This window comes from Cyrtonyx montezumae, unplaced genomic scaffold (genome assembly GCF_038088225.1).
Source record: "Cyrtonyx montezumae isolate F1298 unplaced genomic scaffold, pur_monq_1.0 scaffold_19, whole genome shotgun sequence".
NCBI lineage: Eukaryota > Metazoa > Chordata > Aves > Galliformes > Odontophoridae > Cyrtonyx > Cyrtonyx montezumae.
The window spans coordinates 8,913,047-8,938,510 of record NW_027071925.1 but is presented as its reverse complement, the minus strand read 5'-3'; the positions used below and the strand labels follow the sequence as shown (position 1 = coordinate 8,938,510).

Sequence of the window (25,464 nt, the reverse complement as noted above, 5' to 3'; positions counted from 1 at the left end):
ACGACTAATTACTGCAAAGATGACATCTTAAATACTGGCCACTCCATCATTTTTGTGATTACATACATTGCTCAGTTGCCATTAGCTGAAAGGATTGATGATAACTCAATGTGAAGAATTTCCCATACATAGGTACCAGCATCTCAGAATTCACACCGCCTCATTTCAAAGCACAACACACACGGACTGACTATAATGAGCTTTTCAGCATATCTCAACATAAATAACAAAGCCATTTCCCTTGAGCATAAGGCAACAGCCATGCATTATCTTGCCATCTCCATAAAGTCATTAGTCTTGCCTTCTCATATAGCACGTGGCAAACTGTGGAACTAAATTACTGTTTTTTCTACCTCCTCAGCTTCAGAAAGCATTCAGTGAAGGGCAACAAGCATCCTAGCACTAGTTTCTATTCCCACCTAACAAATCTGATCACTCAATACAGACACACAAGTCTGTACGAAGACAACTCCAAGATGGTAATCTGGGCATTTTTTCTCTAACCAGGCTGAGGACACTCCCCATACACCTTTCTTTCTCTTTCACTTCACCTCTTCCTGTGTCAGTGCCCCAGCTCACCAAGGGCAGCTGCAGCACTTCTTTTGCTGCCAGTTCAGGCTTTGCACAACAGTGTCACTGTTCACCTGGCAGAGCCAGCCAGGTTTGACACAAGAAGCTCCTGCCTTTGGGAATGTGACTGTATATATAGATCTTTGTGTGTCCCACATAATCTAGATCTAATAAGGTAATTAATATTTTTAGAATCTCTGTGATTCAGTACAGAAGTCCTAAATGTGACTCCATGCAACTCTTTCACCTGTGCTTCCGGTGAGCCTGTCACCCGAGTAACATTACCACTGATGAACTTGATGCATCTTAATCCACATAAAAGATGATGTTGCTGGTAGGCACGAAGCATGTAAAGATGCTCAACTCAGGCTCTACACACCAAGCAATTAATGCACTGCATAAGGAATTGCTGGAGAAAAATTATTTGCTGGAACTAAGACTGGTGCCTGTGCTTTGCCACAACTGTAAATAGAGATGTCCACGTAAGCCTCCTCTTCCTCTTTCCCAGTGGTTTGGTTCATTCAGGACATTTGCTTATCCAAATGAACCTGACAAAGTGCACGTCCAGTGCAGGAGACAGGCTCACTGCTCTGTCACCCTGTATCAGTGCAAAACAGCCAGCAACTTGCATGGCCCAATTATGCTTCATTAAACTAAGCCCATATTCTGTGTGTCAGGAAAAGAGATATCGAACTGTCTTAGCTAAGCCCTGTTTCCCAAAGGTTGTTTTTTTCTTGTCATTTTTTTCCTGTTGTTTGTTTTTAAAGTGCTTGCTTGAACAGGAAAGGCCTTTACTAAGGGCATCTGGGCAGAGAAATGCTAGAGGTGTTATTTGACTGTTGAATAGTAAGCAAAGTTTTTAGCCAAGCCTTTAAAACAGAAAAAAAAAATAAAAATGACATGTTCCCTACCAACTATGCAGAAAAAAATACAGTCATCTACGCTGAGCTTGCTGCATGTCACCATCAGCACTGCAGCTCCTCACAACGAAGGCGAACAAATGCCAGTAGGTGTGTGCAGAAAACAGGTCTGCTTTTAAACGGGCAGTACAAGGAACACATTTTGTATGAAACAGAACAGTATTTGAGATAAGCTACAATAAGTAACAGAATTCCTGAGTCTACACAATAAAGATTCAAAGAGTTTTGGTTTAGACCACTGCCAACCCTGTAACCTCCTCCCTTAGTGCTGCTGCGGCTGTATGACCGTGCCCTGCGCCCGGTCCTCTATAGCTAGCACAAGAGGGAAACAAGTTTGCAAAGTTCTAATTCCAGAAGTTAAAGTGTAGCTCAGCACACTGCTTTACTGCTCAACTGTTCCAGGTATGAGAGCAGAACAAGACCTAGCACATCAGCTGTCACAACAGGGATGTGAGCTGCATTTACACATCCCTTCTGCCCGAAGGTGTCATTCTCCCAGGTACCTACTGCAAATGTCCAGCTATGCAATCTGCCTCCCACTCTGCCACCCAACTGCTCAGGTAACCACACCCTAATCCATTTAAGATCAAGCCAGTTAGCTCAAGCACAGACTGACTTAGCAGGGGAGGAAGCTTATGGAATATGTTGCACTCATGCTTATTAGCTCATCTCTCTCTGTACATAAAGCAGCAAGAAAGACAGAGGCTAATTAGACAAAAGGATAAAGGCTAAATCCTGTTCCCTGCACTTCAACAAGTCGGGGCAGTGCTGCTGTCCCTGCAGCTGCAGGCGGACAGCCCGGAGCTGCAATGCGGAGCACCATGCCCAGCAGGCTGAGCTGGATGGAGCACTCAACACAATGTACCAGAGATTCAGGCCTCTGCATCACTCTGCAGCCATAACTCCCCATGCCCTAGCCAGTTTAAGGAGGGCTTGGTCCATTCTGAATTAAGAGTTTCAGGTGGAACTCTCAAGAGTAGCCCAGCCACAGCTGAAAGCAGACATGGTCACAGTGCTGCGGGGAAGGGAGGAGGGAGAAGAAGCCATCCAAGCATGAAATACTAAACTGCATTTCTGGGAGGGGAGGTAAAGGGAAGCAAACAGCAAAAGCAGGGGGAATGGAGAATGACTGCTAAAAATAAGGACTGCAGAAATCAGTCACACTGCATTGCAATACCTGGCATTAAAAAAAACCCAAACCATTAACTACCTACACAGACCTAAAACATTTCAGTATGTTGGGAGAAAGGGAAGAAGAAAATTCTGGAGGGAAAGGGGGAAGAATGGGATTATTACAGACACTTCTTAAGTCATAATACGTGCCAGAAACCAGCTGATCTTCTGAGACAGTTCATGACTACAGGAAGATACATCAAGAAGTTTAGAGTTTGCAGAACTGGCAATGATCTAATTGCAATCAAAAATGTCTTTGAGAGCAGAGAGAAGAAATATCTGGTTCGGTCCCTGAGGACTGTCGCACAGCTTTTAAGAGGATCCCAACCTTTCATAAACAATCACTTTGCTGGCAACTGTTCTTTGTCCTTAGTCCCTGCTCTGGAGTTGAGCTTTCTCAGCCCACAAAACCACCTCCTCATCCACTCTGCATGCCTTGCCTTTGATTAACCATTCTGTATCTGCAGCCCCCAGTTGATGGCCTGAGAATTCTGTATATTTCTTTAATATGTACACACACTTCTTACCCAGAGACAGAAACCAAAGTTTACATAGACAGAAGCAGAAATATCCTAAGGCAAAGGTGTTTGGTTTTACAGACTATGCAATTCTTTTCTGCACATCTTGATTTCCTTAAGTATTCCAGGTTGTCAAGTTGGCTAACCAAAGAGATGAAACATTAAATGAAAATGCTGAGACTAAGGAACAGAAATAAAAAAAAAAAAAGCAGCAAACATGCTAGAAGTATAGAAATATGGGATGTGTTTTCAAGAGCAGAAAGGTGTGAATACATCATGTTATACTACAGCTTTCTCCTTATTAAGGAAGGACATAATCACCTTGGTGATAACAAAGCCCAAGGAAGCCTTTCCCTAGTGGATGAAAGAAGTAAAAGCACTTAATAAACTGGAATCAAACCAGTAGAGGCTGCTGTCCATTTTGGAGCAAAATCTACGTAAAAAGATATTTGGAATGCTTCGTTAGCATTTCATTGAATTAATGGTGCCCAATACATTTAGCTAACTCAAAACTGCAAAAGAAGATTCAATAAAAACTGATACCACTTCTACAGTGATAGTGCTCATAGGTTCTAACCACACCATGCCAAGCCTTTGCAGGCACAGTACTCCCAAGCGCTCCCAGTTCAAAGGGAGGCAAAAACTTAGGTTGGTGAGCAGCATGAAGCTTTGTCACTTCTTGGGTTAGTTAAATTTCTAGTTCTCAACAGATGCAGTGTTCTGAAGTAACCATTCAAGTACCAAAAATTACCTTAACTACAGTTTAAAGGTAACCCCATCCAACATTCATGCTTGCTTATTTCTCCACATCTTTTAAACTAGGAACAGAATACTGCTCTCCCCTCTGTCAGCAGGGATCTCAACCCAACTATGTGAGCTTTCAGGGAAGAAAGAAGGCAATCAGAGTAAGGGGAGAACAGGAATTGTGTCCAGTGCTGAACTCTTCAGACTAATCAGAATTAACAAAACTTAGTGACTTTCTTACTGAAATAAATCCACTAGCTAGGCAGCAAGCCTCCCTGCATGGGAAAAGACAAAGTGTTTTAGTCCCTTTATGCTCTAGATTCAACTGCAGTAGTGCTGCTATTGTCTATTAAGTTAAATAAAACAAAGTCAGGCTCATTGTGCCTTCATGGCTTTTAACAGCTACCAGACAGACTTCTGATCTGTACACACTTCTGATCAACTTTTGTTGTGATTGATTCTTGAACAGTGTAAGACCAGTACTTCAAGAAGACAACTGATAAAGAGAACTGAGATTGCAGTTTTGTTTCTATTTCTTTGCTAATGCACTTTGAATAATCATATTTAACACATGATAAAGCAAAGTTTTGTTTGCTTTTTTAAATTCTGAATATCTAAAAGCTACAGAATTGACAAATGTATAAGCAAACTATCATAAAAAAGCATGCACACAGAAGTGAACGAGATATAAGGTCCTGAATAGCACCTGTTCACAATGAACATTAACAGTACAAACATCCAAGCATCAATGAGTCAACAAAAACATCCAAGTTTCCCCAGTTGTTCAGAGCATGGACTCTCCCACAGGTAAGTGCTCTAAAAGGTATTCTGAATTCATCGTGGTATAACGACCTACCTCCGTATGTCTTGAATGAAGAGCATTGTATTCTTTCTTGAGTTCTGCCTCCCTCTCCTCAAGTCTGCTAACTAGAAGAAAAATTTGAAAGAAGAATTAAAACAACATTCATAAATCTGAAAAAAAAAGATTTATTTGTCCAGGATTGGTCAACTAGACCAGAAAAAAGAATGTTCTTAGTAATGAATAGGAAAGAGCAGAATAAAAAGAATGTCAGGTTTTCTATTATTAAACTCTTATCCCTTGAACTTCCTGAAAACATCAAGAACAGCCCAATCTTACAAGTTGCAGTCCTCAAAACCCAAAGCACTAATTATCTTCTCCAGCTGATCTCCAGCCCAACAAAAACAGATTTTCACGTTCAAGAACAGCTCACTGCTCATATCAATCCAGATCTTTACCACACACAAACAAGGAAAACCTAAAGAGAGGCAGAAGCTGCATCACTTAGCTACACTCAGTCCAGGATGAGAACTGTGAGCTCTGGTTAAGGCTCCATAATGCTTTCCTAAAACACAGCCACACTGTAATCTCTACAGGCATTTAACTACAGTAAATATAAACAAGGTATTTTTAAATAGCTTCAAGTCATATGTTGTGGTACAGGAATTAAGGCTCTTATGCTGGCATTCACTCCTGTTTCCCCTAGTATATTAAGGTAATTGATTCACTGAAAGAAAATATTTATTATAAACTTCTGTAAGCAAGAAATTAAATCTGATGGATGTGTTTTTAAGTATTATTTCAGAAAATGCTGTAGTATTAAAGCAGATGAGCTGGAAACACCATACAATTGTTTTCTCACATTAAGACAAAATGTATTTTTCAGTGCTAGCCCTAGATGTGAACTCTTTGGGTATATCACAGCACAATACTTCTGTGATATAAGCAGGTGTTTAAGTTCTGTAACTGAGGTTCCCTTATTCCACTTCCATAAGGAAGCTTTCCCTATTCCACTGGTTTAAATAACCAGGGAAACCTAGAATTTATAGTTACTCACCTCCAGAGACTCAATGCCAAACACATTACCTTGAAGACAAATGCCAGCACTTTCTTGGTTATTTGCACATCTTGCAACTGCTGACTGGGTATTCTGAAAATCAATTCTCATTACTTTTTGCTCCAACTACCTGTGTTTTGGCTCAGTACTTTATTCATGTAGGCTCCAGTCAAAAAAATCTTTGCCAGAATTAAATACTGGAACAGAAGTACACAACTGTCTATTCACTCCAGTCTGTATAATAAACACTCTGAGCTCCTAATCTAATCTTGCTCTTATAAGAACATTAAATTCCTTGACACAACCTTTTGCACTCCACCTATAAATATATCCCACCAAAAGCATTAAATCAAGTTTCATTTACACTAATGGAAGACTGAACGCTTTCATTTCTGCACCATTATCAGGATGAATAAAATCTTTTTGGGTTAAACAGCAGTCAGAAACACAACTGTTTTTGCATCATACTATGTACTTTTGCAGCACAATACATACATATTCACATTTTTGGGAGGCAATGAAGGTCACAATCCATGTCTAACGAATGGAAGAACTCAGGTTGTTATTTTTAAACAAACAGATTTCTCAAGTTATGTGGAAGCCTACAGTACGTGCCTACAGAAACAAGTGTCAGGTCCTGTCACTGCAAAGCATGACACGACAAATCAGATTTTACCTGGTATCTTAGGCTGATGGGCATTGTAGTCAGAAAAAATTAACATTTTACAAGAGATGCCCGTCAGATAGCCTGGTTTATTCCAAGCAGTAATTCATTCACAGCTGCAAGGCAGAGCTCAGCAGCTCCAGTAGCCCTCATTTCTCCATCCACCTTCTCCAGGCTTTGTACTCAAGTTCCCACTGCCTCTCTCCCACACAGACCACAGATCTGGCAACCTTTCAGCTGTGCAGGATCTGCTTTAGGACAGGTAAACAGCCTGGAAGTCATGGAAATGCAAAGCACATCACTAATTGGCTTTGTCTTTTGTGCAGCTTGCTCCCTTCCCTAGAAATGGTGTCCAGGAGCCGTGGAGCAGCACCACAGCCCTGCAGCACTGCTGCCTGCCCCACTCCAAGCCCACACCAGGCCTCAGCTCAACACAAATCTACCAGAACACCCTCCCAGATCAGATATTCCCTCCAGATCAGCACACAGACACAGAGTACCCGAAGCTAACAAAGAAGAGTCCAGAAGGCTTTTGAAGATGACCACATTCTGCCCCCCAAACCTGCAAACTCATTAAGTCACTATTAAACGAGCATTCCTGTCAGCAGGAGCAGGAAGTTAACAGCAGCAGAACAAGAGACAAAAAGCCTCCCACCAGCACACAGGAGCACATTTAAACTGAATTCCTGAACTGACATCAGCTCCATTTCACTCAGCCACTGCATAAAGGAGTGTAAGACAGGAGGTCCCTGCCTGTGTCCAACCTCCAGTACAGAGCTGGGCACAGACACTGCTGGCTCTGCAGAGCACCAACAAGCAGGGGTCAGAGCAGGTGCTCTTCAAAACTATATGAAAGTGAAAACGTATATGAAAACAACATAAAAGCATCCCATGGGTACTACTACAAACTCATGCTCTGAGTCCATCTGCAAACTTCTCCAGCCCTACCAATACCCTAACACGTTTAATGACTTGCAGTACCAATCCTAATCCAAATCCTCTCAAATCAAACCAAGATACCATCAAGCCCAGAAGAAGAGCTTAAATATTTCAGTAAACTACAGAAGCCTTTGGAGCGCCGAGGTCCTGACAGCACTACAAAGACCTGGGCAGCAAGTGGCCTACTCTGCCTCCTCAGGAATCAGAGCTTACCTCTCAAGTCTGCTGGCTTTACCAAGTTTGGCACACCCTCCATCTCTATGTTGTCCTCTGCCTCAAACTGCTGATAAGCCTGAGGGGGAGAAAGAAAAACAGGCCTGCTAGAACGCTAAACTGAGCCCGTGGGATGCTTCAGGGTGGAACTAAGCTCCTGCTCCACTAGGCAGGATAAGGGCCCAGCTCACTAGTGCACCCTTCCTGGCACTATGACTACCTGAAGGCTCTCCTTAGCTCTTAAAAGCAGGTCCCATAGCGAAGTTAACATACAAATCAAGCATAGTCAATCCTAAAAGCCAGTAGGACTTTATGATCTAGTAAGCTGTCAAAGAACAGACATGACAACCAATGACTGAAATGGGCACTGAAGCTACCAAACAAGTATTTAACCTGAAAGCAACAAGGCCTGGAAACACAGCAGAATGATTACAGGCAACTTAGCCACCCGAACCACTAGCACACTACTCCCCTAATTTAAACACACACATATGCAGTTAATTACGTTGGCTGGTTCCAGCCTACTCTCACCACTTCTGCTCAGGCACATGAGTAGATTAGTTTGAAGCAGGACAATTGCTGCTCTATTTTTCTACTCCGTTCTGTTTTAACCTCCAGCATCACAGCATGAGTCTGTGTGGGTTCCTGAGCTAACCATACCCTCTGCTCCATCTAGTGGGCTGTTGATTCACACAACACAAACCTCGGCTAACACCTCAACCTAAGGCAGCTCCGGATGCCCTCAAAGGTTAAGCACTGGAAAATGACTACGTAAAAGGGAGCCATAAGCAAAGCTGCAATGAAACTACTGCTGGTCTTCACCTTTTTCACAAACTGACAGAGGCTAAAGGCACTGCTGGGGGTACAGATGAAAACTACGCTCATCCAGATGAAAACAGAACACCAAACATTGGCAGAGGACCCAGCAATGACCAGCCCTGTGCTTCCCCCTGAAGCAGTAAAAGCAACAATTCTGAGGAAAACCAATCTGTGTGTTTACATCAGCTGCCAAAACGTTGGTCTCATGTCCCAAATAAGACCTGCAGCAAGCAGTATCAGCTGCTACCTTGTGTCATCTGATGTGGGAGATGTGTTTCCCTTGTAACTAACCCAACAATCCTTGTAAATAAGTTAGTCTGGAAATGATTCTTCCAGAGAGCATGCTCCACAGCTCCACTCCTGCATCACGAGACACACCGCAGCCCTCGTTCACATAAACTAGATGTGAGGGTCATAAAAAGTGATCTCTACAAGCAAGCTGCAGGTTATTACTGCAAGGTTTTAACATCTGTGTGCCTGTCTCAACAGATTCAAGGTTGAAATCTGAAACATTTTAGTGCTGCAAACTAATCATGAGCTGAGCTAGCAGCAACACTGCAGTGAAACTTAAATCCAACCTGCAGGTATCTAGAGCTCTTGTAAAAGATGTTTAGGATTACCAGAGACTGCTGTCAGCCTCAGACACTTGCCTAGAGTGTGAGGGAAGGGGAAGAATTTAAGTGTTAAACCTCTGACTTAAAGAAATCCTTGTGCTGCACTCCCCTGCAGAACTCGGAGGTGCCCTCTGCTGTCAAAGAAAAAAACAACAAACCTCACAGAAGTCTGATCGAGATAAAACAAAGACGTTTGCACTAACAGTAAAACTCTCCTGTAGACTGAGAGCAAAAGCTTCTGAAACTGCATGTACTGCCACTGTCCCTAGACACGTCCAGGTCCCTCATGCTATTTAACATGCTCTGTAGCTCTCACACGGCCCCGACAGCACTGGCACCGACCTTCCCTGCTCAGGTAACACCAACCCAAGGGCAGAGGCACAATGGAAACTTACAGAGAAAACCAGCAGTGCAAAGTGAGATGATGAGATGGGTGCCAGGCCACAGAGCCACACAGCAGCAGCACGTTCCTGTAAGCAACCCCAACTCACAAACCCTCACACCTCTGTGCTCCTTCCAGCAGTTGTAGCCTACAAGCATACCCCAGAATGCAGCTCCTCACACCCTCCCCCTGCCCCACAACAAACCAGGCACCGCAGCCACCGAACACCAAGTGCTTTATACCATGCATGGGCACTAACCCCATGGGCATCTGCCCCTGCCACTCAGGATTTCATTACCTCCTGCAGCTCCCACTGCTCCCAGGGCACCACAGGCCCGGGCTGCCACCTCTTCCCCTCTCCTATTCCTCCTCCATAGCAGCAATGTGGCAGTTCAGTGATATAAGCTGTGTCTGACAGCAAACAAATACATCTGTAATATATAGAGGAAAAACTGAACCATGATCACTAGTTACTGGTTGACAAAATAAGCTGCTTTTTCCACTTCTTTAATTTCAAATGGCAGGTTTATTCCAGCCCAGCTGGTTGGACGTGGCCACAAATGTAAACTCACATGACACTTCAGTGAAAAGAAAGGCTTTCTTTTTCAGTTCCCTGTGTCGTGAACTGGGAGGAAGAACAAGAAAGCCTTGATGCAATTGGCATCAAATTGCAATTGGCAATACAAATGAAAGTGATGATTATTTAAATATGGTTGAGTATAAAAGCATTAATATTGCAATAGAAAAAAAAATCAGATCCCTAAGTTTCACATGGAGAAATCTAAGTAAGTAAAACCTGACAATTTTACAATCATTTTCAGCTGCAAAACAATATAAATACCATTCTCATGCTTCAAGTATTTTCAGAGCAGTTCATTTTATTTGAGATGTGACTCAGTTGCTGTGAGACACAAACTCTTGAGGAGAGAATGTTATCTATTCTGTTCAAGACTTGGATACCATTTCGTATTTTTTTGTTTTGTATCTGGGAGTACATCTTTGAAGGTAACTCCATGTCTTACCTGCTTTTCATACTACATTATTAAACACCTCCTGGAAAACAGCAGAAATACCAGTAATGGCTGCTGTAACGTTTCACCAACTCCAACTTCAGTGCTATCTGCAACTTTACTAAGGCACTACATTACTTATTTTGTGTTAAAAGAAATCATTATTCACTCTTACAGACATACTTCATCAGAAGGCATCAAACAAAGCCACCCAGCATCTGAACTCCTGCATTTGTACACATTTAACAGCAAGAATTAAAATTTACAAGACCTAAAACCCTAGATGTGCTTTCATTTCACAAGACTGGCACTCCACCCTTGACCTGACTCACAGCAATGCTGTGAGACAGACACAGAGCTCACACCTCCATGGCCTTTCGGGCAGCCCAACAGCAGCAGCAGCTATTCAGACCACCACCACGATGCAATATGCACAGAGGTGTCCAAACTTTACTCCTAGGCTCAAACCTTGGCAAAACCACACAGCAGCATGTCATGGAGCTGTCTGCCAGGCCCAAGAATGCTTTGATTCTGAGATGGAAAGGAGATTCATAATTGCATTTTTACATCCCATTTTCACCTACTATCTACCACATTCCACTGACACTAATTACAGGTAAAGCATTAAGTGGTTTCCAGTGAACCGACGTTGCTATCTCAGACTCTGTACTCTGATAAAACCTGGCTCTGGCCTTTTTGTATTTGCTTCCTGATCCCTGTGCCAGGCATCCCCAATTCCATTATCAATGATAACCCCACCACTGCTCAGAATGTTGACTTGGTAGCAGCCAGCAGTACCACAGGGCTCATTTAAATGCACAGATAGTGTAGGAAGTTGAAGAGAAAAAGAAATATAGCTGGACAACTCAAATTGCATCCACTGAATTAAAATAACATTGGTATCTTTGGTTTCCTAGGACATGCAAATTGTCTTGCCTCTAATGTTGGAGAGAATACAGTGAAGTCAGACTGCTTCAGGAATGCACACAGCAGTGTGGCTTTCACACCCTAGAAATGTAGAACACCAAAAAGAGTTCAGTTGCATAATATTCATTAGGTGTTTGCAGCCATGTTTGTGCTGCTTTGATCTCAGGGCACTGGCAATATTTCAAGCATTTGTAAGGCTTTCATGTCATCCTAGACAAGTTACCAACCAAACCATAAGCAAAACCTAATGCTCCATAGAGCTCTATCATTTCTTAACAGTTACCTTCCAGCCTCCAAGACAAAACTGAACTGCTTAAAGTCGATCTAACTCCAGAACTTCATGCCAATATGAGAACTGTTTTAACACCATTTCCCACGAAGAAACAGTTCTAGCCTAAATTCAGCAGTTTCATCAGAACAGTTTGCCACACATAGTTTTATTAGCAGTGCATACACAATGAAATTAAAAGCCTAAAATTACACACATACATACACATAACGTTCAAGTATTTCACATCAATAGATTCACAGCAGTTCACAAGAGAGTAAGCTGATGTGCATAATGCCAAGTGCAACTTCTGTAATGAAACTGAGTGTGCTGCCACACGTCCTATCTGGAATCCAAATGGCTCTTTCTGTGCAACGTGTACTTCTTGCTGTAGAGATAGAAGTGACAGCAGATGTTATATGACACAAGCTCAATGCCATACTCCTGCTGTCAGAGCACAGGGTTCCCCACTAACAAGTTGTTTGGGCTGTGGACTCAGAGCACAGGCATTCTGGACATACTGTCCTTTGTTACCAGAATAGACCACTCTACTCTGCTTCCAATGTTTGGTTTTTCAGCTTTCAAACACATATGTACTTTCATTCACAAGAGCCCTAGTACTTCTGATACTACAGAATACTTTACAATAGCCAGTTTTTATCCTGACCTGATCTATAAACTACTGGAAATTAATAATCCTGGTTTCCATTAGAGGAGGCCAGAATGTTTCCCCATCAATCTGTCTGTACAGAACCTGAGAACTTGAAACTGCAACAGACCTGAAAAGATACCTACTGCTAAATTCTGCCAACAGCATTCGGAGCCACCAAGATCAAGGAGTGTGTTCAAAAAATGTTACAGCACGGGAAGACAAGAAGTTTTCATTGTTCTGACAGTTCAAACTCTGCCAGGATTAAGCTGTGTGTGCCATCTACTTCCACAACAACACTAGTGCACCAGTACTTCTATCCAGCTACAGATCCACACACAACCCTGAGAATTAGACTCCACAGAAGACAGTAAATAAGTTGAATAAAGCTCTATCTTCTAGCACTACAGGTACAAAAGGTAACTGAGAAGAAACAAAAGAGGAAAATGAATTGAAGGAAGGGGTATTCTGACAGCTGGCAGCTTGCTTGTGAAAGCTGATCTTATCCCAACCTGTCCAGGTTTGATACAGGCTGTCACTGCACTTGTATGCAGCCCAGCAATAAAAGCTGGATATTAACATTCTAGTCTTAGGTCAATAGAAGTTGCTTTGAAGCACCTGTCATCAGCTGGACAAAACCTTCATAATAATTCACATTGATCAATATCTCTATACTCTGCTGAAAGAAGTTAAAAATCATAACCTTCATTGAGCACTTAACATACAGCAAAAGAATAATGAATAGCAGCACAGGTTGAAAGGGTGGGGGAAATGAAATGAGGGGATTTCTATGGCATTTTGATTGACTGTTTCTCTACCCTCCACACAACTGGAAGTAGAAAAATCTCAGCATCAAGTTTTGATCAACCCCTGGTTCAGCCCGCAGCCCAGCAGGAATCCTAAGCTACACTACATTCACTCCATAACTTGCTACCTCCTGCAAACAAATCTTTGCTACATTTTTTCCCCACGTTTCCAAGTTCAGGTAATGACACAGAACAAAGGAGAAGTACTCTTCCTGTAAAAGTTAAATGCCTCAGAAATAATTAAAAAAATAATAATAATCACACAAATGCTAATTAGAATGAAAGCATTAACCACCCCAGCATTAACCCTAAACCTGAAGACTACACTTATTTCTAGGACAGTCGTTCAGTAAAATGCAAGTTTACTTGTGAGGAAGAAAGTTTATTCCCTAGTTATTTGTTGTAAAACTCTAAGCATCTCCTGAAAAAGTGTTAAGCAAGAACACAGCATGGTTTAAATGGAAAGCTAAAGATCAGATATCTGAAGAACCAGGTTATAAATAACAAACTAATTGTTTTGCCTTAATCTTAAAGTAAACAGACTTGCCCAGAATTTACCAGTGAAAACACAGAAGTCAGCACATACGGAGTGCCCTTTCACAAAATACATTTTAAATACAATAATATCACATTAAATGAAGTGCAGTGTAGTTTTACTCACTTTGATCAGCATAGTTTTTCGCTTTTAATTCAAGCTGCCGAGTTTGCGATTCTAATGCCTCCACTCTGGTCTGCAAGTCCTTTTTCTCTTGTTCTTGAGAATCCTCAAACTCAATGAATTTCTAGGCAGAGAAATACAATGAAATTAGATCTAATAAAATAAAAAAAATTGAAGGCCTAAACAAAATTATTAGGTCATATAGAAGCAACAGATACAGTCATCCCCAGATTTATTTTTAAGTAGAAAGACTTGCACTTCAAGCAGCACGCAGGAGGCCTTACAGAGCAGGTTTCCAGAAGAGCAGGCCTACAGCTCACACCTCCCCATGAAGGACATTAATTGTACTCCACACTGGTCCAGCATCCCGCCCAGCTCGCTTTGCACCACCACTTCCAAGGATCAGCTATCTCAGAGATGCCTACCTGGGACCAACAGGAATGTGCATTGCTTCATCCCATCCCACCTCCACACGCTGCCTGCCAACCCTGCACACAAACACAGCTCTCAGCATCCTTGGATTTGAACGAGCATTGGCCAAGCACACCTTGGAAGCCACAAGATGACCTGCTGCAGCAGAGATGCACCTCCAGCAGCCAGCAGCTTACACAGCTGCTCATGGATACTCTCCAACAGTGCCCATCACATTCTCAGCTACTTCGGTTTACCAAAGCATCGCTCACGAAGTCCTGGAGTTCACTACATTTACATCAGTTCGGGGTAACAGCTCATTCTGGCAGCAACTGCTTGAACCAGGTACCATCTCATCATCCCAACCAGGAAAAGCAACATATGCAAGCAGAACGACATGAACTCCTTACGAAACAGCTTTTTAAAAGGTACACTGCATGTGATTTGAAGATATGCATTTCCAAAGCTTCAACCAACACGGGGATCGTAGCTTTTACCCCATGAAAGAGCTCAGCTCTGCGGGGTCATCAGAAGTAGGGAACTGTTATTAAAAATTACCTCAAATGTAGAAATGCAACATCTGTGTAGTGGAACAAGAGCTCCTTTCAGGCAAGCTCCTCACAGCTATCACAGGACCACGAATGGCATTCATATGACTGTGCCTGAAGCAAAGGCCATGAACCAACTGAGCAGCAGCTGACACCAGCCCAGGTACGGCTGCTCTGGGTTCTGCAACTTAAAAATGAGTTCTTCCCTGCTCCAAAAAGAGATGCGAAGAAGTCTTAGTGCATCACATCCTCCAAGACGTTCAGGATCATTAGTATGACTAAAATTTCAAACTCACAACCTGTTCAATATCTCCTTTGTAGATGACACAATGGTTTTGCCCCTTTCACATTGAAAATTCAAGTCACGTTTGGCTTATTCATTCCTAGCAGACTCCCTCTTATAAAGGGGCTTCAAACTTCGACACAAGTTTGGCACCAGGGCTAAATGCCAACACGGATTGCTAAATTAAACATGGGAAAACACGAAAGAAGAACTGTAACATGAAACTGTGCCATCTCTGTCTAGCTGCTCTCTGGGAAGTCAGATGTGCCCCAGAACTTGGGCAAGGCCGGCGACAATGACACTTCTGGCTGAACAGCCATTCAAAGCCCTCAGTATCACTGTTACTAATGAAACCTGTCACTCCACTCTCGTGTTCAATTGCACACACTGAAAGTGGTTCTGTCTTAAATGTCTTGGGTAATTTTTCCACTGATATTGCCTTCATTTTGTTGAAGTTAGAACTCAAGTTACAACTCTTCAAAGAATCTGGGTCGATTTTCCCCTCCTCACTCTGCTGAGCACTACTCCAGACCAACCCATGGCCTCAGCCCTTCAGATTGAGTGCCTGTGCTGCCTCAGCTCCCCGTGCCACAGCACACAGAGCATCCTGCCCTGACACAGCCATGAGACCACAAGGGGAAGGCTTGGGAAGGCCCTCAGTCTGCGATGATCAATGCCTGTCTGCACCCTAATTCTGACATATAACGAGGTATACGCACAGGATTCAATGCACACCTCCTTCTGCTGAAACGAAAGCCTCAGATACCTTCATAAGCTATGTTTAGTAACTCCATTTTACTCCTCCCCATTTTCTCCTGGCAGCGTCAACTATGTCACTTCAGACAGACATTGGTCTGACCTGTTCTCAAAGACCTCTGGTACAAAGCAGTAAGATTCACAAGCCTTCATACAGATTTAACACTATATTAAGTTTACTGCAATAATCGCAAACCTGAACCACACATCAGCACAGTGTACGCATTTTCAACAGTCACCCAAGCAAGCAATCATTTGGTGACACCATAATGCAGTGTCAGCAAAACTAGGCATTTCTTCCTACAGTTGTCCTCATCGTGTCCTCCCTTACACGTTGGATGCTCTCCTGTCACGTGGTCCAGGTGCAGCACTCAGGATATCTGATTTGAGGGCGCTGCCTACTTGGCTGCCTTCATCACCCTGTGACACAGACTGGAGTAACTCCCACTGTGAGGATGCTTCCAGCTTCCCTGTGCTCATGTATGCACGTAGGGACAGCTACAGAAGCAGCTCAGCTAGACACACTGCAGACAAGAACACAAGCAGATGAAAGTAACTAAGGATGAAGTTGATGCTGTTCTAGTAAACTGCCCATGTTTCCAGGTCCAAGTGGAACTTCTGCCAGCCATGCACAACCACTGCTGTATACAAGTTCTTCTTTCTGCAGAAGTAAGATGGAAGATCACAGAACACTGAAACTGTTCTCTCCCACTTCTTTGTTGCAGGGCTCACTGCCTCGTTACTAGGTAGGAAGGCAGGTCACGCACTGCTGTGAGCAGAGCAGCCCAATAGGAAGTTCCCCTGCTTCTCCAGCTCTACCACAAAGTGCACCACGTTAAAAGCCAGGCAAATTTCAGCAATTAGAAAGATCACAATCAGTATCAGAGGGAACTGCAACGATCTCATACTTCTGAATTCTTCCTTCTTGTAACAGAAGTCCACAGACAATGATTTTCAGAACATTTCTTAAACACCCAGTTCAGTAACACCGAGGCAAATTAGGGCATCGGCACACAGATGTCTCTCCTCAAACAGCAAACCATTAACATTTATCACAACACTGCTGCAAATACGAAGCTCCTCAGGACAGTCCAAACAGACAGCATGGGATACCCAACTGCACAGCTCACAACTGCCCACTCTGTTGTCAGATTATACAGGGAACTTTCACAATGAACAGAAAGGAAAACACGAAGCCAATAACCAGCTGTGTTCAAGAAAACAGCACTATATTCATGTTCCCTCCTTTCTTTCAAAGATACCTTACCCATCCATTACCCTAGTAATTAAAAAATGTCTCAACAATCAAATCTGACAACACCTCTTGGGAACATGCAATGCTTTATATGACACTGTCATGTATACACTGCATAAGTGACCCCAAGAAGATGCCCTTCATGCTCACAGCAGAACACACTGTCTTTGATCCCACTGCACTTCAGAACACATCAGAGAGCTGTCCTGCAGCACAAGCAGGAGTTTTTAAGACAGCATTGTTCCCATCAGTTAATCTATCTTGAGACAAAGAAACAGTGATCACAGTGCACTTCTGAAGAGCCACAGTAACAATTAATAGTGTACTCTATTTCATCATATTATTACGGCTCCTGTCTTGCTGCCCAAGGCCTGCTTTTTTCAACCTAGCAAGCACTGCCTGCATTTCAAGCTTGATTAATTTTTCCTGCAATTTAGTTCAGAAAAAATATATCACTCCCTTTCTTTCACTCTCTCAAGAAAACTGTTCTGAAAGGAGCCCTTCCTATCGGCCTGTGTCAGGACTGGTGATTTACAGTGACAGCCTCCAGACCAAAGTCCAGCATGCAGTTAGAGCTGCTGTCAGACAGGGACAAGGAATGGTTTATTGGTCCGGGACGCTGGGCACACCTGACACGACATTCACAGGACAACATTTTTCACTCACTCCATAACATACATGTCTTTAAGGGGCAAACAGCGTTATGCAAATTAAGTTTCCTCAACAACACTGCCTCCGTCTTCACTACTGTTTTTCTAATTTCTGGAAAATGTAGGAGGTAAACAACCTGAGACAAGCACGGGGCACAAAGTCTGGAAATAGACTCCTAAGATGCTTGTTCTACTACAGATAATGCTGCCAATCCAATTTCCTACAGGAGCCGAGCGGGACAATGAGCTGAGAGCAACTATCCCGCACAGCTGCTTTCTGTTGTACTGCTTTATACTCCAGCGTGAAAAAAAGACCCCAAACCATCACAACTCAACGACGAGGGAATTCTTCGGTATTTACACCCATTTTCTGCAGCAACATCCGAAGCCACAGCTCGACACCGAGCGCTCCGCACCACCTGTTGCCGGCTGCGGCTCTGACGTGCCAACTTCCACGAGCCGCACTCAGGACAGCGCTCGCACCCACGCGTTTCGCGACGCTTTGTCACTTCGTCCCGGGAATGCCCCCCGAGCAGAGCCGGGCCAGGAGCGCGCCCCGACACGGCGGAGACGCGCGGGTGGGCAGCGCCTGGCTCCCCGCCCGCACCGCAGCGCTGCGGGAGCGGCAGGAAGCGCGGCCCCCCCCCGCCCCACGCACCTCCTCGGCCTGCTTGCGCAGCGCCTTCTCCCGCTCGTACTGCGTGAGGAGCTGCTCGTTGTCGTCCCGCAGCAGCTCCAGCTCCACGCTGGTCTCCTGGCTGTGGGCGCACACCGAGTCCAGATTCTCCAGCACGGCCACCACCAGCGGCATCAGCTCGGCCACCACCTCCTCGTCATAGCGCCCGATGAGCCGCTCGAACTCGCGGTAGATGGAGCCCGCCAGCCCCGACACCCGCTCCGACATCATGGCGGGGCCGGGGCCGCCGGGGTCCTCCTGGTACACCACGCCGTCCGCCAGCTCCATGGCGAGCGCCTGGCCTCGGGGGGCGGCGGCGTGCGGCGGGGCCTGGCCTGCGGCCGGGCCGAGGGAGGGAGGGAGGGAGGGAGGGACGGAGGCGGACGGGCAGGGGGGCGGAGAGCGGCGGCGCGCGGCACTGACCTCACCGCCGCGCCGGGCCGGGGCGGGGCCGGGCGGTGAGGTCACGTGGGCGGAGCCGGGCCGGAAGCAGGCAGCGGTCACGTGGGCAGGGTGGCGTCGCGGTGTCACGTGGGCAGGGTGGCGTCGCCGTGTCACGTGGCGCGAGGACGCGCGTGGAGCCGCGTTGTCATCTCAGAAGTGCGGAGCACGATCCCAATGTAGCGCGGTTAAGAGGTTCGGCGGCAGGAACACGCGTTATCCCTCGGGAGGGCCGACGAGCACAGCCCGCGCCACGCCCGCGGCTTCCAGGAGCGTCGCTCGCGGGAGCGCCCCCTGCTGGCGGGAGGCCGCGCCGTCGCCATGGCAACCGTGCGGCGGGGGCGGCTCGGGGCTAAGCCGGGCTGTGCGGGGCGGCGGCGGCAGAGCCGTGCGGGGCAGCGCAGGTGAGAGCGGCGGAGCGGGGCGGGGAGCGGGGCCCGCCCGGGGTCTGCCTGAGCTCCGTGTGTACCTGCGTGCACGTGCGTGTGCGCTGAGCTCACGCCGGCGGATGGGTGGTGATTCCGGATTGATGCTTTGCCCCGAGTCGCGGTCAGCTGTTCCCCCACCCCCCCCCAACCCCCCGTGGTCCTTCGCTTCTGTTTCGTTTGCAGCTCTTCCTCCCTTCGCCTTTGCTAACTGCACGCCTCTGTATTTTGCAGACTTGCTGCTGTCTAGTTCCTCTCGGAGCGTCGTGCCCGTGGTGCAGGTCCACCTTCGCGGGCAGCAGGTCTGCACAGCTCACCACGTACCAGCTCCGGCTCTGACACTGCCAGCAGAGCACTGCTCACCCCGGCACAGCGGCTGCTGCCCCGGTCAGGACCATGGCTGCCATCTGCGAGCGCACCTTCATCGCCATCAAACCCGATGGCGTGCAGCGGGGGCTGGTGGGGGAGATCATCCGGCGCTTCGAGCAGAAGGGCTTCAAGCTGGTGGCCATGAAGCTGACACACGTGAGCTGCCCTTCCCTCGTGTTCCCTGTGGAAATATCACCCCGAAAACAGAGCAGCAAAAGATAAAGAGGAGGGCTCAGAAGAGTTAAAACTGGAATTCTGATAAGTCTATGGGCATTTTGGAGAAGTTCCAGTTGCCAGCTCTGGCTAAATGCTTTAGACATGCTAAGCACGCTAATTTTAGTTACTTGATGTCCTTAGTCTGAGGAGAACATTCTTGTAGGTGCACCCTATGCTCGATTGCTGTCTCTGCATGTATTCACCAAATGCCAGGTCCCATAAGCACTGGCAACCAACCCCTTTGGAAGTTCAGGCATGGTTAAAGCCAACAGCTAAAACCCACATTGACTAAAAGTACTTCCAGGAAGTTATTACAAACACTGAATTTCAAAGTGTGTGCATCTTTTAGTACTGATACTGCTCTGCAGCCAACCTGTGTGGTGTCAGCCTACTGTTACTGTCCTTACAGAAAGCCTTCTGTTGTTGTGGGGCTTTTTGGTTATTTGCTTTTTGATGCAGGCCTCTGAGGACCTTCTGAGGGAGCACTACATCGACCTGAAGGACCGCCCGTTCTACGACGGCCTGGTGCAGTACATGCACTCCGGACCTGTTGTGGCCATGGTGAGTCCTCACAAATGAAGTTCAGCTAAGAAAAACTCTGTGCAGGCTTGTGTTACCTATTGGATGTTACCTATCCAGTTTTCCCAGGAGGAAAGGGGGAAAAGAAGAAAAACAGGGGAAAGGGAGAACCAAAGCTGGGACCTAGAGACACTAGAGCTGCATAAAAAAACCCACTATGGAATAGTATGTGTTAAAACACTGGTGGTGGAATATACTGTACTCTCAAGTTAAAGTAACTTTGAAAGCTTTGCTCATTCTAATTTTATTAGGTTTTTTTCCCCCTTCACAGTGCAGTTGTGCAATAGTTGAGCTGGAGGTTGAGGTCCTCAGAGAGCAGACAGCTTTTCTGGAAGAGTGCTTAACATACTGAGACTTAAAGTTATTACCTTCATGTGAGCACTGCAGAGGGGTGCCAGATGCTTCAAGAATCCCACAGAAAAACTGGGGACAAAAGAAGTCTTGCTATTAGGATGGTGATGTTTGCTGTGATGGACAGTGCTGCATAGTCCGGAATGTGTGATTAACTCTTTGTCTACAGATAAGATTTTATAATCTCAATGCATTTTTTCATCCCTTAGGTGTGGGAGGGTCTTAATGTGATTAAGACTGGAAGAGTGATGCTGGGGGAAACTAATCCCGTGGATTCCAAGCCCGGCACTATTCGTGGCGACCTCTGTGTTCAAGTTGGGAGGTGGGTTTTCAAAGCATTGAGGTCATCAGCTGATAATAAGGGGCCAGCAGTGTGTCGTGGCACTGCACTCCTGCCTCCTGCCTTCTGTGCACAGAGGTGCTTTGGGATGGAGGAGAGCTGCAGTGCTCCCACCGACAGGAGCGATGAGCAGACCTGGCTCAGCCTGCTCTGTGCCTGCCTCGTGCTGCCGTACCATTATTACATCTGTGTGTAGTGGAGAGCAGTTAAAAACAAAGTGTACTTTGCTTTGAGGTTGGAGATTACTTCTGTATAAACCCTTTCTTTTCCTAGGAACATCATTCATGGGAGTGACTCTGTAGAAAGCGCTGAGGCAGAGATCAGTCTGTGGTTCACTCCTGAAGAACTGGTTGATTACAGGAGCTGTGCTCACGAGTGGATCTACGAGTAGAAGTGAGGCCATGGCTTCGCCGTCCTGGCTGTCCTCTAGTTGGCTCAGTCCTCCCCACCCCTCCTGGAAAGCTGCTCCAGAATCCCGAGCTTCGCGCCGTTGGGAGCACCGCTCGGCGGTTGCTGTTGCTTTGGTTAGAAAGCCTACCAAGCTGTAGATAGGAATGTGCTTTTGAAAACCTTTCAGATATTTCTGTGGGTGGTAGAGGTGAAATTAAACCGTGGAGAAGCAAAGCATTCCCTGCTGTAATGTAGAAGGTGACTTCAGGAAACGCTTCCCGTCGGAGGACGCTCTGCAGTGCAGCACAGAGGAGCACACGCAGTGCTGGTGAGGGAGTGTCTCGTGGCTGAGATGCTGGGGGTGAAACGCACCCGTGGGTGCTCCGATGGTGAGCACTGGTGGTATCGGATCACCTGAATGCAGCTGCAGGAAAAGCAGTTTCTTTATCCCTGCCTCCCTGTCGGCAGGGCCTGGTGAAGTGACAACTCGTCTCAGATGGATGTGCTTTCAGTTGCTTTTCTGCACAGGATTTCTGTGTCATTTTAAGAAAGGATTACAGGCCAGGCTTTCTGAAATGCCCTTTTATGTGAAAAGAAGCTTTAATGTGAGCAGGGCGGGGTGTGATCCGCTTTTGAGCCACAAAGTGCAGGTGCTGTGACGCCGTGCAGAGGAAGCGTGCGGCTCCGTGCCCTCCTGCAGCCCCGCGGGTGAGGTGTCCCAGCAGTGGCTGCAGCCGTTTCTTTCTGGGTTTGATCACGCACAGAAATCCGTTCACGGGAATGCTTTCCCTCCCAGCGGGGGCGGCTGCTCCTGCAGGGCGGTCTGACCAGAAGGATCCACTGACTGCGTGGGGCCCAGGAACAGAAAGCGTGGTGGGATCGGCACTGCCGACCAGTTCGTTTATGAGAAACCAGTTTGCTTACTGGCAGCATTCCTTGTGTGCTGACGGTGTTTCTTAAGTGAAATAAAGCGTTCTTTCCATCAGACCGCCTTCGGGCTCGTTAATGAGTCTAATGAGCGGGGATCCACTACGGGAATAAAGCATTTTGTCACAAAGCATTTTGTCACACGCCGTTCGCCGACATCACTGCAGTACTTCCCCTCCCCCCCCCCGCCCCAATCTCCGCTTTTCGCAGCGCAGTGACCGCGCTCGGGGCCGCGCAGCGGGAGCGCCCACGGCCGCGCGCACCGCTCCAACACCGCCCCCCCCCACCCGGCCCGGCCCCTCCCTCCCGCGGGCGGGGTTCCGGTGCACGGCCTTCTCCCCCTCCTCCTCCTCCTCCTCCTCCTCCTCTTTCTTCGGCAGCTGCGGACCCGCGGGAGGTGCGTGCGGTGCTGCGTGGGAGCGGTGCGGGTGGGTCGGACGGCTGCCGGCTCCGTGCGGGCATCGCCCCGGGGTGGGGGTGGGGGTGGGGCGGGCGCCACGTGGGCCGAGCGGCGCTTATGGCGGAGGGGCCGCGCTCCGACCTTGAGCCGGGGGGGCCGCGGCTCAGCGCTCGTGTTCCGCAGCGCCATGGCTGCCAACTGCGAGCGCACCTTCATCGCCATCAAACCCGACGGCGTGCAGCGGGGGCTGGTGGGGGAGATCGTCAAACGCTTCGAGCAGAAGGGCTTCCGCCTGGTGGCCATGAAGTTCGTGCACGTAAGTCGGGGCCGGATCTCCCGGCCGTGCCCGCAGCGCGTTTCCCTTCCGCCGCCCCCACGGGCGCTCGGACGCGAGTCATTCCCACGCGGCGCTCCGTGAGCCCGGACCGGGGTTCCCACCCGCGCCGTTGGCGCTCCCCCCACTCGCGAAGGAGCGGCCCCGCGGGGCGCGCTGCAGTCAGCGGGGGAGGGGCGGGTGGGGGTGAAAGCAGTCACGGGCGTTGGGGGTTCCAGCACGGACCGCTGGGTGGTACGGGACGGGGGCTGACGCGTTCCCTCTGTCCTCCCTAAGGCCTCTGAAGAGCTGCTGAAGCAGCATTACATCGACCTGAAGGATCGGCCCTTCTACCCCGGCTTGGTGAAGTACATGAACTCCGGCCCCGTCGTGGCCATGGTACGCAGCTGCTCTTACCCAGGAAAGGTTTCCTCCCTCCGAGCGGTGGAAGGATGCGGGCTTGGAGTGCCCACAGAAATGCTTCCCGGGCGGTGCATAAAATTCTGCACGAAAAAAAAGCCCTTAAAGTTTGGGGGTGAACAAAAGAGAGAGGGGCTGAGGGTGGGAGGAACGCACCTGAAGGGGGTTTTCTTTTGTGGTGGAGCCCCCTCTGCTGGATCGAGTGTTACTGTAAGGGTCGGTGCTCTGTAAGCACGGACTGATGGCTGTGGTTGGCTCTTCTCTCCCCTGCAGGTGTGGGAAGGTCTCAACGTGGTTAAAACCGGCAGAGTGATGCTGGGGGAAACCAACCCCGCGGACTCCAAACCCGGCACCATCCGTGGGGACTTCTGCATTCAAGTGGGAAGGTTGGTGCTCAGCTGCGCCTCTGGAGGGATCTCACTCAGCAGGAGTAGGCTTTTCTGCAAGGAAATCAAACTGCTGGTGGCTAACCTGGTCCGATGGGGTTTCGTTTGCAGGTTGCAGCCCATAACAGCTACTTAAGAAGTTTTGTACCCAGCCATTGCCCTAAAGTTCAGCTACGTGCCAGAGCTGCATGTAAGATCAGTCAGTGGCTGCTGCAGTAGAATATAGAATAGCCCCGTGCCCCCACCCCGCAGGGCGTAGTGAGCAGAGCTTATAGCAGAGCTGGGAGAGCACTGTGCCTGGCAGCAGGGCTGCAGCTCCAGGAGCTCCATCCCCACCCTTCTGTACAGCACGCTCAGCTGGTAGAGCTTTGTTTCTCTGGGTCAAACATCCCCTTGTTCCACAGGAACATCATCCACGGCAGCGACTCTGTGGAGAGCGCACAGAAGGAGATCAACCTGTGGTTCAAACCTGCAGAGCTCATCGACTACAGATCCTGTGCACATGACTGGATCTACGAGTGACGTGAGCGTCCACGCTGAATTGTGCCTTCGTGGTGTCATCTCACTCCAGCTAACGAGCTGGGAGCAATTAGCACAGTGGTTATTGTGACAGTTTTTCAGAACCATTGAATAAATGGGTGATATAAATGTAACTGCTCTCAGTGCATTCATTATACAACACATCTGTTGAGGTATGGGGAGCACCTGGGATTCCCCGCAGAAGAGCTGTGCTCCTGTATGAGGTTCCCAGTGGGGGGAGGGGAGGGGTGGGTGCTGTGCCCAGGAGCAGCTCTGGAAGAAGACCACAGCCAAGAATGGGCTTTGAACGTTTTTATTTTGTGTAAAAAAGGCAAATTTAGTGAATTATCTTCATCTTGTACACAAAGTTATAATTTTAATGCTTTTCACATCCATGCTGAAAATCTGCGGTCTCATAAAAATGAAAGTAACATTAATTTCTCCAAAAGCTTTTTTGTTTTTTTTTCTCCACTTATGTACATCGCATGGGAAAGTCTTAAACACTCTCCCATTGACCACACCAAGAAAATAAAAGATAAATTTGTACAGATATTGATTTATATATCAAATACATACAGAAATGATGTAAAAACCCCATTTGTTTCACCTCGATCCCACCCCCACGTCTCCCCAGGGCCGGAGCTGACGCCCGTTCTATAAATGGCTGTGGCTTTGTTTTAAATACGAAAACCAAAAGGAAGAAAAATTCAGTTTAAATCACAGTTTTTAAAAATCCCTTCCCAATAAAGGATTGTTACCAAATATATTAGCACCATCGTACAAATATTGACAGGAGAGGGTATTCACATCACATAAAACAACGAGAGGAACGAACGAACACTGAAACCCGTGTTAGTATCCAGAGAGCAAAGGACCCAACGCCGCCTCCGCTGTCCTCGGGCGCAGCGAGGAGAAGGTTGGAGCTGCACTCAAACAGCAAAGACCTCCAGGAGGGTCCGGAGCAGAGCTGTGGGATCCCACTCTGCCAAACAGAGTGACCCAGCGACGGCCCCGCACCCACACTGCTCCTATTCCAGCGCGGAGCTGCTGCCATGGACCTGCAACCCACTGCCTGAGGA

At 47.2% G+C, this 25,464-nt stretch overlaps 3 protein-coding genes across 6 annotated transcripts in view; 2 read left to right on the top strand and 1 right to left on the bottom strand.

Annotated features, from left to right (window-relative positions):
• The window catches only part of SPAG9 (sperm associated antigen 9), a 52,413-nt gene extending 33,788 nt beyond the window's left edge, over positions 1-18,625 (bottom strand). For all 4 annotated transcript variants that reach the window (XM_065735517.1, XM_065735518.1, XM_065735520.1 and 1 more), the window contains exons 1-3: positions 18,292-18,625; positions 13,734-13,854; positions 4,782-4,852 (exon numbers count right to left, since the gene is read on the bottom strand). In XM_065735517.1, coding sequence (XP_065591589.1) covers positions 4,782-4,852; positions 13,734-13,854; positions 18,292-18,597 — 498 coding nt within the window. In that variant the 5' untranslated portion in view covers positions 18,598-18,625. The remainder of the gene's footprint in view (positions 1-4,781; positions 4,853-13,733; positions 13,855-18,291) is intronic.
• A 946-nt stretch (positions 18,626-19,571) lies between these two features.
• LOC136048023 (nucleoside diphosphate kinase-like) lies at positions 19,572-21,506 on the top strand. Its single transcript, XM_065735488.1, has 4 exons — positions 19,572-19,700; positions 20,220-20,321; positions 20,900-21,012; positions 21,304-21,506. Exons 1-4 carry the CDS (start codon positions 19,572-19,574, stop codon positions 21,419-21,421), a joined length of 462 nt encoding a protein of 153 aa, XP_065591560.1. The 3' UTR covers positions 21,422-21,506.
• A 1,415-nt stretch (positions 21,507-22,921) lies between these two features.
• On the top strand, positions 22,922-24,514 carry LOC136048022 (nucleoside diphosphate kinase). Its single transcript, XM_065735487.1, has 4 exons — positions 22,922-23,063; positions 23,358-23,459; positions 23,754-23,866; positions 24,271-24,514. The coding sequence occupies exons 1-4, from the start codon at positions 22,935-22,937 to the stop codon at positions 24,386-24,388; spliced, it is 462 nt and encodes a 153-aa protein (XP_065591559.1). The 5' UTR covers positions 22,922-22,934; the 3' UTR covers positions 24,389-24,514.
• Positions 24,515-25,464: the final 950 nt, after the last annotated feature.

Coding starts and splice junctions, on each gene's coding strand:
- LOC136048023 (XM_065735488.1), top strand. CDS start 19,572: ATGGCTGCCATCTGCGAGCGCACCTTCATCGCCATCAAACCCGATGGC. Junction 19,701..20,219: donor TGGCCATGAAGCTGACACAC/GTGAGCTGCCCT, acceptor TTTTTGATGCAG/GCCTCTGAGGACCTTCTGAG. Junction 21,013..21,303: donor CTCTGTGTTCAAGTTGGGAG/GTGGGTTTTCAA, acceptor TTCTTTTCCTAG/GAACATCATTCATGGGAGTG.
- LOC136048022 (XM_065735487.1), top strand. CDS start 22,935: ATGGCTGCCAACTGCGAGCGCACCTTCATCGCCATCAAACCCGACGGC. Junction 23,460..23,753: donor CCGGCCCCGTCGTGGCCATG/GTACGCAGCTGC, acceptor TCTCCCCTGCAG/GTGTGGGAAGGTCTCAACGT. Junction 23,867..24,270: donor TTCTGCATTCAAGTGGGAAG/GTTGGTGCTCAG, acceptor CTTGTTCCACAG/GAACATCATCCACGGCAGCG.